The 15,521-nt window shown below is 40.7% G+C and overlaps 2 protein-coding genes across 4 annotated transcripts in view; one reads left to right on the top strand and one right to left on the bottom strand.

Moving 5' to 3' along the window:
- LOC120314216 (dynamin binding protein) overlaps positions 1-7,769 on the top strand; it is a 58,520-nt gene extending 50,751 nt beyond the window's left edge. For both annotated transcript variants that reach the window (XM_039357069.1, XM_039357068.1), the window contains 10 exons: positions 170-187; positions 779-978; positions 1,509-1,639; positions 1,746-1,850; positions 2,100-2,228; positions 3,774-4,106; positions 4,451-4,633; positions 5,134-5,332; positions 5,606-6,036; positions 6,658-7,769. In XM_039357069.1, the coding sequence (XP_039213003.1) occupies positions 170-187; positions 779-978; positions 1,509-1,639; positions 1,746-1,850; positions 2,100-2,228; positions 3,774-4,106; positions 4,451-4,633; positions 5,134-5,332; positions 5,606-6,036; positions 6,658-6,843 (1,915 nt within the window). In that variant the 3' untranslated portion in view covers positions 6,844-7,769. The remainder of the gene's footprint in view (positions 1-169; positions 188-778; positions 979-1,508; positions 1,640-1,745; positions 1,851-2,099; positions 2,229-3,773; positions 4,107-4,450; positions 4,634-5,133; positions 5,333-5,605; positions 6,037-6,657) is intronic.
- The window catches only part of ABCC2 (ATP binding cassette subfamily C member 2), a 41,290-nt gene continuing 32,776 nt past the window's right edge, over positions 7,008-15,521 (bottom strand). For both annotated transcript variants that reach the window (XM_039357067.1, XM_039357066.1), the window contains exons 25-32: positions 14,942-15,141; positions 13,836-13,962; positions 12,889-12,990; positions 12,628-12,771; positions 11,865-12,023; positions 10,876-11,042; positions 10,443-10,637; positions 7,008-8,681 (exon numbers count right to left, since the gene is read on the bottom strand). In XM_039357067.1, the coding sequence (XP_039213001.1) occupies positions 8,552-8,681; positions 10,443-10,637; positions 10,876-11,042; positions 11,865-12,023; positions 12,628-12,771; positions 12,889-12,990; positions 13,836-13,962; positions 14,942-15,141 (1,224 nt within the window). In that variant the 3' untranslated portion in view covers positions 7,008-8,551. The remainder of the gene's footprint in view (positions 8,682-10,442; positions 10,638-10,875; positions 11,043-11,864; positions 12,024-12,627; positions 12,772-12,888; positions 12,991-13,835; positions 13,963-14,941; positions 15,142-15,521) is intronic.

The following is a 15,521-nucleotide window of genomic DNA, read 5'->3' as shown; positions in this document are numbered from 1 at the left end:
CATAATTGTGACCTTATGAATTAAAGCAGAAGGGGATGCATACAATGGCTGCTTGAAATGTCCATCCACTGATTTCACTGCAATTTAGTAGCTGCAAGTCAATAAAATAACTGCATTCTCATCATCTACTCTTTCTTGTGTCTTTTTCTTCCTGCTGTGGGCCTGCCAGGAGTCTGTACACTGAATGGTAAGCAGCTTTATATACTATTGACTTACTTGATTAGGTATCTAAAGCAGCAGAAAAGGATTTGGAAATACAATGGGGGGTGAGCCATTTGTAGGAGACAACTGCAGAAATCATTTGCACAATCATTTCTTTGAAACGATTTCTTTGAAATCGTTTCAAAGACGCAGACAGCCACTTTAGCCTGCTTAGACTGAGGACAGTGAGATTGGGAGGATAGGGAGCGGCAAGGTGAATAGTGTAGATGTTGAGCAGGTGCAACTAGTTAGCAAGTGTATATTGTTATATTAGCAGGAGGATGCATGTAAAGATTATTGGAATTTAGTGGTTGGAATCGCTGGTGTCATGTTGTTTAGCTATGAAGAGCAAGAAAATGGCTTGATAGATGAGGAATAACTTGGATGCAATAGTTATATAGAGAGAAGTCTGTTTTGAAGGTGAGTGGCTACCAGAGTGCATGTATATGTTAATACATATTGCTAGGTCATGTATGATATGCCACATGCCAAATAAATACTAGAGAGCAGTACTTTTAGCAGTAGAGTCGGGATATCACCTGATTCTGAGTGCCCCTTTATGTTCTGACTCTGTCAGGGGCTGCACCAACTATATTGACCTGGGCTCCTTCCTGATCAAGCCTGTTCAGCGTGTGATGCGCTATCCGTTGCTGCTGATGGAACTGCTGAGTGCTACTCCTGAGTCACACCCTGATCATGCTCCTTTGACAGCTGCTGTCTTAGCTGTCAAGGAGATCAATGGTAACCTCAACGAGTACAAGCGCCGGAAAGATCTAGGTGAGCTGCATAGCAACCAGCACAGGAGTAATACAGTCAATGTGGATAAGTGGGAAGGGGCTGTGCGATGTTGCTTTCAAAGATTGTCTGTACCACGTAGGCTGCTGTGAAAAAAAATGAAAGACTTGCTTTCCCCACAACAGTTCTCAACTAGCTGGGGACTGTATTCTTTGAGTTGCATTTTAATAGATATAAAATATGGACCAAGTTGGGAAGACTGGATTCACCTGAGAGTTGTATGAATTGAAGTCCACATATTTAAAGGGTATCTGGGTTGGGAAAAGCTATTCGTGTGCTCGTTGGGAATAAGAACAAAAAACCCACTAAACTTTAATATAACTATCCTGTGCTCACTAACTTTAATGGTGTTGTTCCAGTTTAAAATTAACACTCAGGTGGAGGTAGAATCAGATAGTGAGGAATTAATGCTTGGGATCTGTAGCAAAACACCTAGGAAAGCACAATTCTAAGGTCAGCTAGCAACTCCCCAGCATGGAACTAATTTTGTCTCCTGCCTCATTACTTTTCAGTGTTGAAGTACAGGAAGACTGATGATGACAGTCTAATTGAGAAGATCTCCAAACTTAATTTCCATTCTATAATCAAGAAATCCAATCGGGTCAGCAGTCACCTGAAACATCTCACAGGTTTTGCTCCCCAGGTGAATAATGCTCACATGATTTAAGGTTATTGTAAGGATTTGGCACTGAAGGAAACTTCATGGTGTTCATAGCCTCTCTCCCTCCCTTCCACCCTTTCTCTGGCAGCTCAAAGATGAGGCTTTTGAAGAGACTGAAAAAAATTTCAGGATGCAGCAGCGTCTGATTAAATCTTTTATCCGGGATCTCTCCCTTTACCTTCAGCAAGTACGGGTAAATACGTTTTATGCGTCTATGTGTCTGTGTAAAGGGGGAATGGTACCTTGAGAAGGATTGTGATATCAGTCATCTAATAAAGCTGAAGATTGTCAAAGCAGTGCATTGGAAGATTCTCCCTTAGCTAGGCTTCTATAATACCAGGCCCACAATTCAAGACTGTGCCTGCCTCTGGAGCTGGTTGCTATTGAGCAATACTTCAAGCCAGCTTATGCTTATGTTTTTTTTTTTTTTTTCGGTTTTCAGGAGTCAGCTAGTGTTAAAGTGACAGCAGCACTGAGTATGTGGGAGCTGTGCATGGAGAAGGGTAGTGCCGAGTTGGAGCAGTTCCAGAAGATTCATGGTTTCATCAGTGATCAGCTGTTCTCTGATTTTGTGAGTGACAGCTTTATTCCTTTCTTCCACATGAAAGCTTCGATAAAATGTCTACTACCAGAAACATCGGGAAAACAATTCTGTTTAGAAGGGATTAAAGATCCTTTCACTAAGCAGTAGACTGAACTGGCTTTTGGCTATAATAAAGTGTTAACTAAGCCTCCTTCCTCAGCCTGTTGCTCCCTCCAAAGGCTTTAGATAAGTGGTCCGCTTTTCCCAATTCACTGGTCGTTTTGGCTGAGACAGTATTTATAATCTAAATCATCTGGAGAACACTACGTTATTACTACTACTACTGCTACCACTACCACCATCACTACAGGCACAGAATTATAGAATTCCTAGAAATATTAAAATGTTCTTGAAAAAAACATGAAAACTCTAAAACATTGTAGACAGCAGCTAGCTTGTAGTTTACTGAACAAAGAATACTATGAAATATGGAGAGGAGAAAATATTTGATGTTTTCAAAATTGCTGGTAAATATAGGAGAACTTGTGTTCAGGGATTAAAGATAGAGGGAAAGAAAGAAGAGACTGGATAGCCATTTGTCCAGAATGGTACACGATTTCCTGCTCAAGCGGGGTGGGTGGGGGGTGGATTAGAAGACCTCAGAGGTCCTTTCCAATCCTATTATTCTATGTTCTGTTTTATTTTGCATTAAAATCTATATGGCAAACCAATAAAACCTATTTGGTCATAATAGCAACAGTACTTGGACTTACATACCACTCCATAATGCTTTACCGCACTCTCTGAGTGGCTTACAGAGTCAGCATATAGACCCCCAACAATCTGGGTCCTCATTGTATCAACCTCGGAAGGATGGAGGGCTGAGTCAACCTTGAGTCCCATCAGGATCAAACTCCAGACTATGGGCAGAATTTGCCTGTAGTACTACATCCTAACCACTGCATCACCAGGGCTCCTGAGGATACCATAAATGAAATACTATCTAATACTAATACTATATACCAGTGATGGTGAACCTTTTAGAGACCAAGTGCCCAAAAATTGGCCCCACCCCCACTCCACCCTCCTGCCCTGTTCCCGCTCTGTCCCCCATCCCCCCCCTGCCCACAGGACACTCACCACCTCTACAGCCTGCCGCAGATCGCCCAGGAAGCCCAGCAGCGCTATGGCGGCCACACCCTCTGCCCGCGCCCTGCAGCATAAACTGCATGATGGCGTGTGAGGGCACAGTCTTGCCTACGCTGCCTGGCTGCCATGTCCTTGGCTGCGCTACTCCATGTGGGCCACGCTCAAGGGCGACTCTCCTTCAGGGGGGCTGCTGGAGAGGAGAGGGTCGCGGGGGGGACAAGGCTGGGGCAACAGCACATGTGCCCACAGAGAGGGCTCCGAGTGCCGCCTCTGGCACCCGTGCCATAGGTTCACCACCACTGCTGTATACTACTATAAATGAAATGAGGATACTTTTGTATACTTTTTTTCTTCAGTTTACACTGAATTCATCAAAGTAATTTGGCAGAGTGGGAAAGGCTACAGTATGATGCATAGGTCTGATTGTTGCTCTTTGCTTTGCAGAAGAAGCGCACTGAGCGTCTAGTGATAACCCCTCTGAATCAGCTGCTAAACATGTTTGCTGGGCCTCACAAACTGGTGCAGAAACGCTTTGATAAGCTCCTGGATTTCCACACATGCACAGAGCGTGTGGAAAGATTGAAGGACAAACGGACCTTGGAAGAATTACAGTCAGCCCGCAACAATTACGAAGCCTTGAATACCCAGCTGCTGGATGAACTGCCCAAATTTCAGTGTTGTGCCAAGGAACTTTTCACTAGCTGCCTGCGCAGCTATGCCGAGGCTCACTGTGACTTTGTACGCCTAGCACTGCAGGAACTTCAGCCTTTGCTCTCAGTAAGTACAGAAACTGCGAGTAGCTGGCATGGCTGGTGTTCTCCCTGAGAACGGAAGGAAAGACCATGATACTTCCTGGTTTTCTTCTCCATCTTTTTCATTTTTAAGGCATGTTTTCACTGAGCACACAGACCTTTAAATGAAATGGAGGAAATCCATAGTAGAATTATTATTACTGATTACCTCTCCACTAACATGGAAGAGAGGAAAAGTAATCCTCACTGTTTTGGAATCATTGAATCATCTTCACCATTACTCTGAATATAGTGGATTGTTACTGAGCAGAATTTATCTAAAATTGTCCTTTGCTGACTTGCGTCTAATATCGCTTTCCTCTCTCTCAGCTGCTGCAAGTGGTTGGCAGGGAAGGGAATCTTATTGCCATCTTCCAGGAAGAGCATAGTAGAGTCCTCCAGCAACTGCAAGTCTTCACCTTCTTTCCGGAGAGCATTGCTACCACTAAAAAGCCCTTTGAAAGAAAAAGCCTGGAGCGCCAGTCAGTGCGAAAACAACCCCTTCTGGCCATGGTGAGCTCTATGCAAGTAACAAGAGGTGAAAGGCTGCCCTCTAGAGGTGGAATTATGTCATTAACTTCAGTATGGTCAGAGTGAAGAGTAGTTGAGGGCTTAATGCATTCTTCCTGATACTGAGAAGCGTAAATAAGAGAATCTGTGGGATTCATTGCCATCAGATACGCTAATAGTCACTAAAGAAGAAGGTTTTAAAAAAAGATTGGATAATTTCATGGCGGTCCAGGCTATTACTAATCACTGGTTGTACTTTACCTTTTGACTCACAAATAGTATACTCTAAAAGCCCATTGTTGGAAGCAACAACAAAAATTCTGTCATCCCAGCCCCTCAATCATGTGTGTGAGCTTTTAAAATGTAATACACCAACTGTACTACATGAAGCTCTTTGGCTGATCTAATATGGTACTCACATTTTAAAGATGAGTCTAAGCAAAGAACTAAAGATGCCTGGATTATTCCGTTCACCTTCATTGAAGTTGTTGTTTCCCTTGTAGCCCAGTTACATGCTACAATCAGATGAACTGCGAGCATCCATCCTGGCCCGCTATCCTCCTGAGAAGCTATTTCAGGCTGAGCGTAACTTCAATGCAGCTCAAGAGCTGGATGTGTCATTATTGGAGGGGGATCTTGTGGGTGTTCTCAAGAAAAAGGATCCTATGGGCAGTCAGAATCGTTGGCTTATTGACAATGGAGGTGAGTGAAAATGTTTCTGAACCTCAGCCTAGGCCAGGGGTAGGCAACCTTGGCTCTTTTATGACTCGTGGACTTCAACTCCCAGAATTCCTGAGCCAGCCGTGCTGAGGGGAAAGGGAGTTTCTAAGCTGAGCCATGCTGGCTCAGGAATTCTGGGAGTTGAAGTCCACGAGTCATAAAAGAGCCAAGGTTGCCTACCCCTGGCCTAGGCCGTTCCCAACTTTATTATGTTTAGCATTAGTGATTATTTTCTTCCTTGCCCCATCTATACAGTGACAAAGGGCTTTGTGTACAGCTCCTTTTTGAAACCTTACAATCCACGCTGTAGCCACTCAGATGTCTCTGTGGGCAGTCATTCATCCGGTGAATCTGAACTAAGCGGTTTTTCTTCATCTCATGGAATCAGTACACCAAACAGCATTTTGACTATTACATCTGGTAACAGCCCGCTCAAGCCTCCAGAGGACTCTGGCATCCAAAGCAATCTGATTAATTCTGTTCAGACTCTCTCAGAGGTGGATGCTGTTTGCCAGCTCCAGATGGGTCCCACTGTGGAATCTGCACAATCATCCCGCAATCTTCCATCATCTCGGCGAAACAGTAATCCAGATGCACGAAATGGGCACCAAGCCCGATACAAAGCAAGGCCAACCCCATCAGTGGACAACTTAAGGCTGAAGAACAGTGAGTGTGTGGGAAATCAGGTGAGTGGGGCAGAAGCATATGTAGACACATGCCCATTGCTCTTAATGGCCTGATTCATATATATTTTAAATTTTGTTTAATCAAAATTTACCAAAAGCCAGAAATGATTGGATTCACACATTGGACAAAGCCAAAGTGAGTCAAACCCAATTCTATTTTAAAGTTTGAACAAGACTAGTATGTCAATTCTAAATTGGCTACCTAAATTCTACAGCAGGGGTCTTCAAACTTGGCCCTTTTATGACTTGTGGACTTCAACTCCCAGAATTCCTCAGCCAGCGTGCTTGGCTGAGGAATTCTGGGAGTTGAAGTCCATAAGTCATAAAAGGGCCAAGTTTGAAGATCCCTATTCTATAGCTAACATCTTCTTAATGATGCAATATTTTGGATGACTAACACTTTGCTTAAAGAAATGCAAATTTATATGGATCTACTCTGGAAACAGGTTTTCTACTTGAGAGGGGGAGGGGGAGAGAGAGAGAGATCCCAAAGCATTTTATAGCATAATAAAAAGAACAATTTGGGTGGTGCATGGTTGTTCTGGTTGGCCCAGAGTGAAGATAGCAATTGGTTTTGTTCTGTGTTCTTTCTCACCTCCTTCCTATATTTTCTGCTTCCAGGTCTATTATGCCCTTTATACCTTTAAGGGCCGCAATTCAAATGAACTGAGTGTAACAGCCAATCAAAGACTAAAGATTCTACAATTTGAAGACATAACTGGCAATCAGGAATGGTGGCTGGCAGAGGCACATGGGAAACAGGGCTATGTACCATCCAGTTACATTCGCAAGACTGAGTACACGTGAGATGCTGGCATAGATGTCACAAACTGGTGCCTTTATAACTATCACGCAAGGGCATACTATTGCATCCACTCCATTCCTCTGAAAGTTTAGATTTCAGTATATTTCTGTGGGGAGTTGGACCTAGTTTCCATCAAAGTTGAATGCAATGCTCTTACTGGACAGCCTGAGACAGCCTTGTCTTCCTCTTAGCAGTGCTGTGTGGAGCTCATATTTCCATTTGAGGTAGACATTCAGTCCACTAACTGGATTGAAAACTAGCTGGAAATCCTGCAGCCAAGAGAAAAATCTGACTATTGGTACAAAAGCATGAGAAGGGAGCCAGTTAAGATAATGAGGGTCTCATTAGTCCAGTATTTCAGAAGGATCGCCAAAGGAGTATTAGGTATGTTTGCTGCCTTGAATTATTTATAAAAATAATAAAGGCAGGATATACAGAAACAAATAAAATAGCCTCTTAAGGCCCAATCTTACTGTTGTCCTCCAGCAGCTGGTGATCAAAGGTGTAGTGTAGCTGAACCTAATAGTTATGGCAAATAGCTGTTGGTATTTCTGCCCTTTGTGAAACCATGTCTCTTCAGCCCTGTAAGGAGAGAGCCTAACAAAAAGACGGTTCAGAGAAGTTGCTGAATATTGCCACCAAGAAGCAAGTATTCCATGTGTCATTTCCCTGTCTCAGTATTACTTAACACTGTTTGCTGTTGGGCAAAATAATTCTTTGGTTCAACCTTAGATAGGTTTGGTGCTCATCTTGCACGCTGCAGTATCTGAGTAAGGGCAAGGCTGCAATTATTTTGTCCCTGACTCAGGTCACAGTTGGAAGGGGAGCATTTATGCTCTGGGGGAAACAGCAGAATGTAAAAGCTGCATTTTGCTTTCTGAGTAACTTGCTTGAGTTGCTGTTGTGTAAATAAAATATATTTCTCACATTACTTGTATTTATTTTGGACAGAAACAATGCTCCTTCTCCTAGTATACAAATTATTTTCCATATTCAGGAAATCTAACTAGAGGCTGTTATGTGTGCTGCCCAGAGTCTTCTTTGGGGGAGAAAGATGGCTAAATAAATTTTATAAATAATTATAAAAGGTTACTTTTTTAAGTCCAGTAATAACTGGTCAAAGTATATATCAAAAACTAAATAAGAGAAATTTATCTTACAAGCATTATGATAAGTCCAAAATACTTCTGGAATCTTTTTATGACCTTCAATTTTTTTTAATAAAGACCAAAAGTTTGAAAATAATCTGCTAGTAGCCGGTTTCACTATGCTATCTCCCACTGTTGGCTTGCATCTTCTAGATCTTTAGCCAGCAAGGAGGACAATAACTCAGCCTATCTTGAAGACACCTCTAAGGATAATAATATAAAAGCCAACCTTCAAAAACTATATACAACATACATGCAAGGAGAGTATGAAATCTGGATTGCTTACAATAGTTTCCCACATTTTATTCCTTGTTTTCACATAGTGACCCTGTGGTAACATTTTAGCATGATGCCTAACCTCTATTTCTTTCCAGGTAAACAAGCACATGCTGATACTGACCAAAAAGTAATAAAGCTGCCTTAAGTATCAGGAAATGCTCAATAAATTATTGTGTTTTAAGAGTATATGGCACTAGCAGCGTTGGTAACATTTTTCATATATGGCAGATCAAGCAAAATTGCAATGCCACGGACGATCTTTCTGCCTTGAACTCCCATTCCTCTAAAGTGCCGTGTCCTGACTTCTTGTTATGCCAGCTTCCCTGACCATCCCTGCAAAGATGCCTTGCTGTTGAAGCAGCTGTTCAGGGCTGTCAAATTCTACAATCTTTCCTTCCTGAAGTACCATCACCCTAGAACAGAAAAAAAACAATATAAATTTGGGAATGTTTCAATATTCAATATTTACATGCATCATGTAAGTCATATAATTTTTAAAGGGTAATCAGAAGAAAGAAGTTGATTGGATACTATCAATCCAGTTTCAGCAGGAATCAAAATGATAAAGGGAAACCAAGTGAAGTATGCAACAGGACATTTGAGTGTATTCTAGCCATCTAACTGCTCCTGCTCATGGTCTTAGCAAGAGTCTAGAGCTTAATGGTGAAAACAGCAACACTACAATAGTTTACTCCAAAATATTGTGTTGGGTTTTCTTTCATTAGATGCCAGTCCCCTGTTATTTTAGATAACAGCAGGAAGGAAAGATGGGGCACAGTTATAAATTATTCTTACATAGCCTAACAGTCAACAAAATTTTAAAATGTGGAACGCCTTTGGAAGATGCCTAGGAAATTTTAACCAATTACCCCCTTAATTAGGTTCTCCAGCAAGTGGTACAGAGAGGCTTACTACCTGGAACACTGTATAGTCAGCATGACAGATTACCAGTGATAGCTTAATCTGCTTAGAGTTTGTCTAATCCACTTTTAGATTTACTTGATGGCCACTGTTAACATCTGATGGTAGAAAAGTGCATAGCTCAATTTTTGTTTCAATCCTCCGGCATTCAATTTCTTTGGATGTTCTTGGGCCTTATTATCGAGAACCAACAGTATTCATACCATATAGAATTTGATGTAGTCACATGGCCTACACATTTCCCAATGTCTTTCCAGGTGTCTTAAGCTAACTTTCCTTCTTGCTTGCTTTTTTCAGTTTTTGTTTACAAAAGGAACAGACATTTCTATAGTTGATGTATACTTCATCGTGTCAGTGAAAATGAATACTGACTTGCATTCAAGAGCTAATACATTATTTATGTTAACTTATAAGGTCAAGAATGTATCTATACCAAAGCATTACAGGTTCAGTGTTTCTGCCAAAATGTTGAGCTCTGAAAGCTTCTGTGCCTTCTTTATTGCTTTCTACTTACGAAGCACTGAATGGTGTAAAATGGACTTAATGAGATCAAGGCATGTTTTCTAATACTGCTTTTGTAGCAGCTTACCATCTTGCCATAAATACAAAATAAAGTTAAAATACTTGAGAGAAATCCATAATTCTCTTTTACTTTTTTGTGAATTTGTTGCTAGAATCCAACCTGAAGAGAACAGCTTTCCTCAAGGGGGGAAAAAATAGCTGGTTTGAACAGGTTATGTACATTCTGGCTTTCAAGTATTTTTTGTTGTTATTGTTTTGCTAAGTATGTTTTAATTCTTTTTCTAAAATGTATATTCTGCCTGCCAAAGTAGTTCTCTGCTGGCTTATCTCAGAAATCCATCCATTTTTAAAAAAACGTATCAATGGATCTCAAATCTTGTTTTTGTTTTTGATCCTATTTCAACATATGTATATTTGAAATAGATTATAATTCTTTAGACTTCATGTTATTTTTAGAGCTCTATACTATATTTATATTTCTTTTAGGAGCATGTATGAGGGAAGGTGTACTTTAACTACTTTTACTACAGAATTTTTGGATGCTCCACACAATCCTGTTGTCGCAGAAATTTCATCCCTGTATATCCTCTATCATGGATTTTGTTGCTGCCTCCCACTGCTATATTCTGCATGAAGTTTTGGCCTTTTGGGTGTGCATGATAGAAATACTCCACTCCTGTCTACTTGGCTATGTAAATGTTGGTACACACACACACACACCCATACTTTACCTATGGCTGTCCATGATGGTATGTAACCGATGGGCAATGGTGATTACGGTGCAGTTGGCAAACTCACTTCGGATTGTCTCTTGGATCAAGTGATCAGTTTCCATATCTACAGCAGCTGTTGCTTCATCCAGAATCAAGATTTTGGTTTTACGAAGCAGGGCTCGTGCCAGGCATACAAGCTGCCTCTGCCCCACACTGGAGGGTGGGGGAGGAAGAGGGACACAAATAATATTGATTATTGATGCTACTACCAAAATGAATGCAAATAATTTACAGGAAACTGAAATAAACATCAGTCCAGAAATACTCTCCATCGGTCAAGCCAGGCTGAACTAGAGAATAATGCCAAATAACGAGGTACTTGAATAGCTCAAGCATGTATGGTATCTTAAGATGACATCAGTTCTTGGCCATTTTCACTAATTTCCTATACCTCAAGTTCTCTCCTCCTTCACTCACTGGAGAAGACAACCCTTCAGGTAGAGCTTGTACAAAGGACTTCAGGTGTGCCAATTCTAGAGCATGCCAGATGTCTTCATCTGAATACTGATCAAATGGATCCAGATTCATACGCAAGCTCCCCGAAAAGAGAATAGGATCCTGAAAATGTAGATACAAGGCACTTTAGTTAAGGCTACTTTGGTTAAGAACGATGGCTAAGCTAAGTTGAGGCAAGAGTAGAAGTAGAGAAGCATTAGTATTTAACCAGCTGAAATTGCTTTCCGCTACTGTAATGGTATTGGGAATGACAGAAGGAAGATCTGCAGGCTAGGCTATGGTCAGATAAGAGGCAGCTGAGTCCACACAAAAAAGGGTAAGTGACAAATATCTCAGAAGTGACCCTCCTTAGTTCTTGGATTGTAAAGGCTGGGGAGATAATGTAACTTACCGTAAAGATAGAGCTATTACTCTTGGTGTCTGGACTACCTTGCAAGGCTCACAGCTATACCCAGAGCAGGTAATACACTTCATGTAATAGCTGAATTAGCCTATTGTGTTATTCCTTTCATAATACGTTGTATCATAAGTTACCCAAATGGTGTGGGTTTGCAGAACAAACTATCACACAGACATATCTCAACTCTTTTAACTGATAAGCCATGTTGTGTAAACTCAGCCTATATGTAGAAGAATTAATAAGTTGAATAATTGAATAATACAATTAATAAGTTTCTTCAGCTCTTCAGCCTCCTTCACTCACTTCTGGAATTAAAAAGAGTAATTTAAATTGCCTAGATCCCATGTTAGCACCTATTCCAAAGGAAGTAGTAATTGCAAGCTAGTAAAAAAAGGAACACCTCTCTTATTCCTTTTGCCCCCATTACTGCAATCTGCAGATGGAATTTGGTACAGTATTCATGCAGTCAAATCCTGTATCCCAGCATTTTCGGTCTGATGCTCTAGGTTTTTGTTTTTTTTTACCTGTGGGATGATAGTGAGTTTCTCACGTAGGTCATGAAGGCCAAGTGTTGCTATATCAAGTCCATCGATTAAGATCTTTCCTCCAGCTGCTTCCAAAATGCGAAAGAGGCAATTTGTGAGAGAGGATTTCCCAGCTCCTGTTCGGCCCACCACACCAATCTGAGAAGGCAGAATACCAGGAATTATAAGCCGAAGTGGCGCAGCAGTTAGAGTGCAGTACTGCAGGCCACTTTAGCTGACTGTGTTCAGCGGTTCAAATCTCACCGGCTCAAGGTTGACTCAGCCTTCCATCCTTCCGGGGTAGGTAAAATGAGGACCCAGATTGTTGGGGGCAATGTAAATATATACATACATTGCTTACTGGTGTACACCTCTTGGAGAGTGCTTGCACTTAAAGCGGTATATAAGTCTCACAAATAAGTAAATAAATAAATAAATAAATGTCTGATAAAGCTTTAAATTTCTCTCTTCTTGTGGCCTGTTTCTGTGATCCAACTCAGTTTACAACCTCCATTCCTGTTCTTGTCAAGTAACTCCATAGCAGATTGCTCAATAACTGTTGCTTTGCTTTCAGGGGAAAAAGGTCATTCTTGATATCTGAGCAATTTAGCATAAATTAGTATATGGAATGTAGGCCCAGTAAGGCCAAGCCTTTTCCCATTTCATCTCCCCTTGATTACATTCTTCTTTCTCCTTCTGGACCATGCCCATCCTCAATAAAACCCTGAAAGCTCCATCAATGTCTTTCCCCAAGACATCTCACCTTCTCAGTACCTTTGATATCACAGTTGATCCCATTTAGAACTAGCTCTAGCTCAGGCCGATACCGAACCTTATAGTCCATAAAAGTGATCTCTCCATTGTTGGGCCACTGAGAAGGTGGTCTCTGTGTTGTCACCCATGGTGCCTACACAAGGGAAGATGACCATTAGAAGAAAATGCTTAGAACAATTTCACACCTCTCTTCATCTCACACATGTATACAAATATATCTTTATTGTTTGCACAGCTCCATTTTCTGTACCTCGTTTGCAATTTCTGTGTATTCATGCACTCTCTCTACAGCCACAATGTTTGTCTCCAGCTCCGATGTCATTCGCACCAACCAGTTCAGAGTTTGAGTTATCTAAATAAATTAATAGAGGTATCACTATAATCATTCTGCTTCTTCAATTCCCTCTCTCTGATCAAATACTTACACTGAATATATTCCACTTGGAGGCAATTTATAGACCCCCAACATCATGTCCATATGCGCTTATTTTACTACAAGCATCATAGTTTCTTCCTCTAAGGCAGTGTTACCCAAACTTGACAATTTTAAGGCATGAGGACTTCAACTCCCAGAATTCCACAGCCAGCGTTGCTGGGAGTTGAAGTCCACATGCCTTAAAATTGTCAAGTTTGGGAAAGGCTCCAGGGGAATAACTTCAACATTTTGGGCAATGCAAATATGGGGAACTTGAAACTTTTGAAATGTTCCTAAACTAGAATTTTCGGCATTTTTCACTATTCAGTATTTGGGTTACACTGGGCTGCCGGGAGTTCAAATTCAGGGGATTTGGAGGGCTTCAGTTGCATGTGGTCAGAGTTAGTTACCAAGTTTCCATGAAAAGATCTTATTTGTCTCATTCCACTTTCTTCTCAATGATTATGAACTGATTTATAAACCCATTGATTTCATCCGAGAATGTCTAATTTCTAATATATGAATTTTACTGTCAGAATTAATCATATGGTCAATTGAGCATCACATTTAAAGTTTACCTGCTTGATATTTCTCTTATTGTTAGTAGTACTGTACTATCACAATGGATTTGCAATAAAAATGGTGCCTGAAGCCCAGGCTTAGGAGGATTGCAGCCAGATAAATTTACAATTAGAACTGATACATCAGTCATATCAGTACACATACACCTCCCCCCCATTCAGCTATCTCTTTGTCTTAGAATATGAGTCTCAGTTACTCACATTCAGAGCCGAGGAGATTGAGAGTCCCACAATGCCACCGTTCAAGGAATCTTTAACAAAGACTGCTAGAAGTGCTGCAAAGAAAATTGTAAAATTCCCCACCAATTCTAGTCGCACAGCCAGCCACCTTTAGAAAAAGAGAGATAATGAGAATCTATGACATCTCATAAGCAATCTTGACTGCTTTGTAAAGGAGTGATTGTTTCAGAATAACCTCAGATTAATCTCCTCTCATTGGCTTGCTACAGAAGCGGCCCCTATATACCTTCTCCTGACCTCCTAAATATCTGGTTCATACCACAGAGAGTCCTCGACTTATAACAGTTCATTTAAGGACTGCTCAAAGTTACAATGGCACTGAAAACAGTGGTTTATGACCATTTTTTCAAACTTATGACTATTACAGCATCCCCATGGTCACATGATCAAAATTGAGATGCTAGGCAACTGCTTCCTATTTATGACGGTTGCACTGTCCTGGGATCACGTGATCCCCTTTTGCAACCTTCTGACAAGAAAAGTCAGTAGGGAAGTTAAGAGACTCTAGCTTCTGTGATTCACTTAATAACTGTGGCCAGAAAGGTCGTAAAATTGAGCAAAACTCACTTAATAAGTGTCTCACTTAGCAGTGAAATTTTGGGCTCAATTATGGGCATAAGTCGAGGACTACTTATATATTTCTCAATAAAGTATTATTTATCTGATTATGTCTTATTTCTCCCTTCTACTGGCTGCAGTTTTAGTATTATTTTTTTCTGTGTTGTTTTGTGTCTATTCTATTCTATTCTATTCTATTCTATTCTATTCTATTCTATTCTATTATTATTCCATTCTATTCTATTATCTATTCTGAAAGCTAACCTTAGGAAGATTATCTACTGATGCTACTTGAGGATGAATGGCCCATATTGGAGCAAAGGCTGGAAACCAGCTAGATGTACCTATCAGATCATGCTTCCAACTAGACTAGAATATTGCAAAATGTCAGACGATCTGGGGACTATTCAGTAGTTGAGGATGGGAGACCAATTGTCTTTCATGATGGCAGTGAAAAAAAACCTGGCAACCTATGTCCTAGATTTATATCTTCTACAGGAGAGACTTGCCTGTTGGAAACAAGCCAAGAGTAAACAGACTTCTGATTCATATCCACAATCTTCTCATTGTGCTGCAGGAAGCGCTCCTGGTGCCCAAAAGCCCGGATGACAGAAAGACCAGATACTGTCTCACCAAAATGGGAATAAATTGGAGACCTGGTGACAGAGTCCAAACGTCGTAGCTGGCGGGATGTAGCCACGTAGAATTGCTAGGAAGAAAGAGATAGCTCAGCAAGATCCTTGAAACTATATTAAGACACTTCATATTGGCGTTTGCTTTTCTCAGTTTTAGCTAATATTCTTATAAAACAAAATTGTGGCATCCTATAGTTTCAAGTGTACATTATATTGGCACATAATTCTTGTATCTGAGCAATTTGTTTGTAATTAATATTCCTAAAGCAAAGGTCTATTTTCCCACAACATAGATGTGTATGTTTACATACAATTCACCTCAGAGTCTGGCCATGTTCTTTTAACATGTTCTTTGCTATCTTATGACTATCATAGCTACAGGGGAATATCATTTCAGAAATGAACAAAACAAACACTAGGACAAATCTGTGTTATGAGAGGAAAAGAAGACTAT

This window comes from Crotalus tigris, unplaced genomic scaffold (genome assembly GCF_016545835.1).
Source record: "Crotalus tigris isolate CLP2741 ecotype Arizona unplaced genomic scaffold, ASM1654583v1 scf7180000018862.1388955, whole genome shotgun sequence".
Classification (NCBI taxonomy): domain Eukaryota; kingdom Metazoa; phylum Chordata; class Lepidosauria; order Squamata; family Viperidae; genus Crotalus; species Crotalus tigris.
Note: the sequence above shows the minus strand (reverse complement) of the source record. Positions and strands in the feature narration are given on the sequence as shown.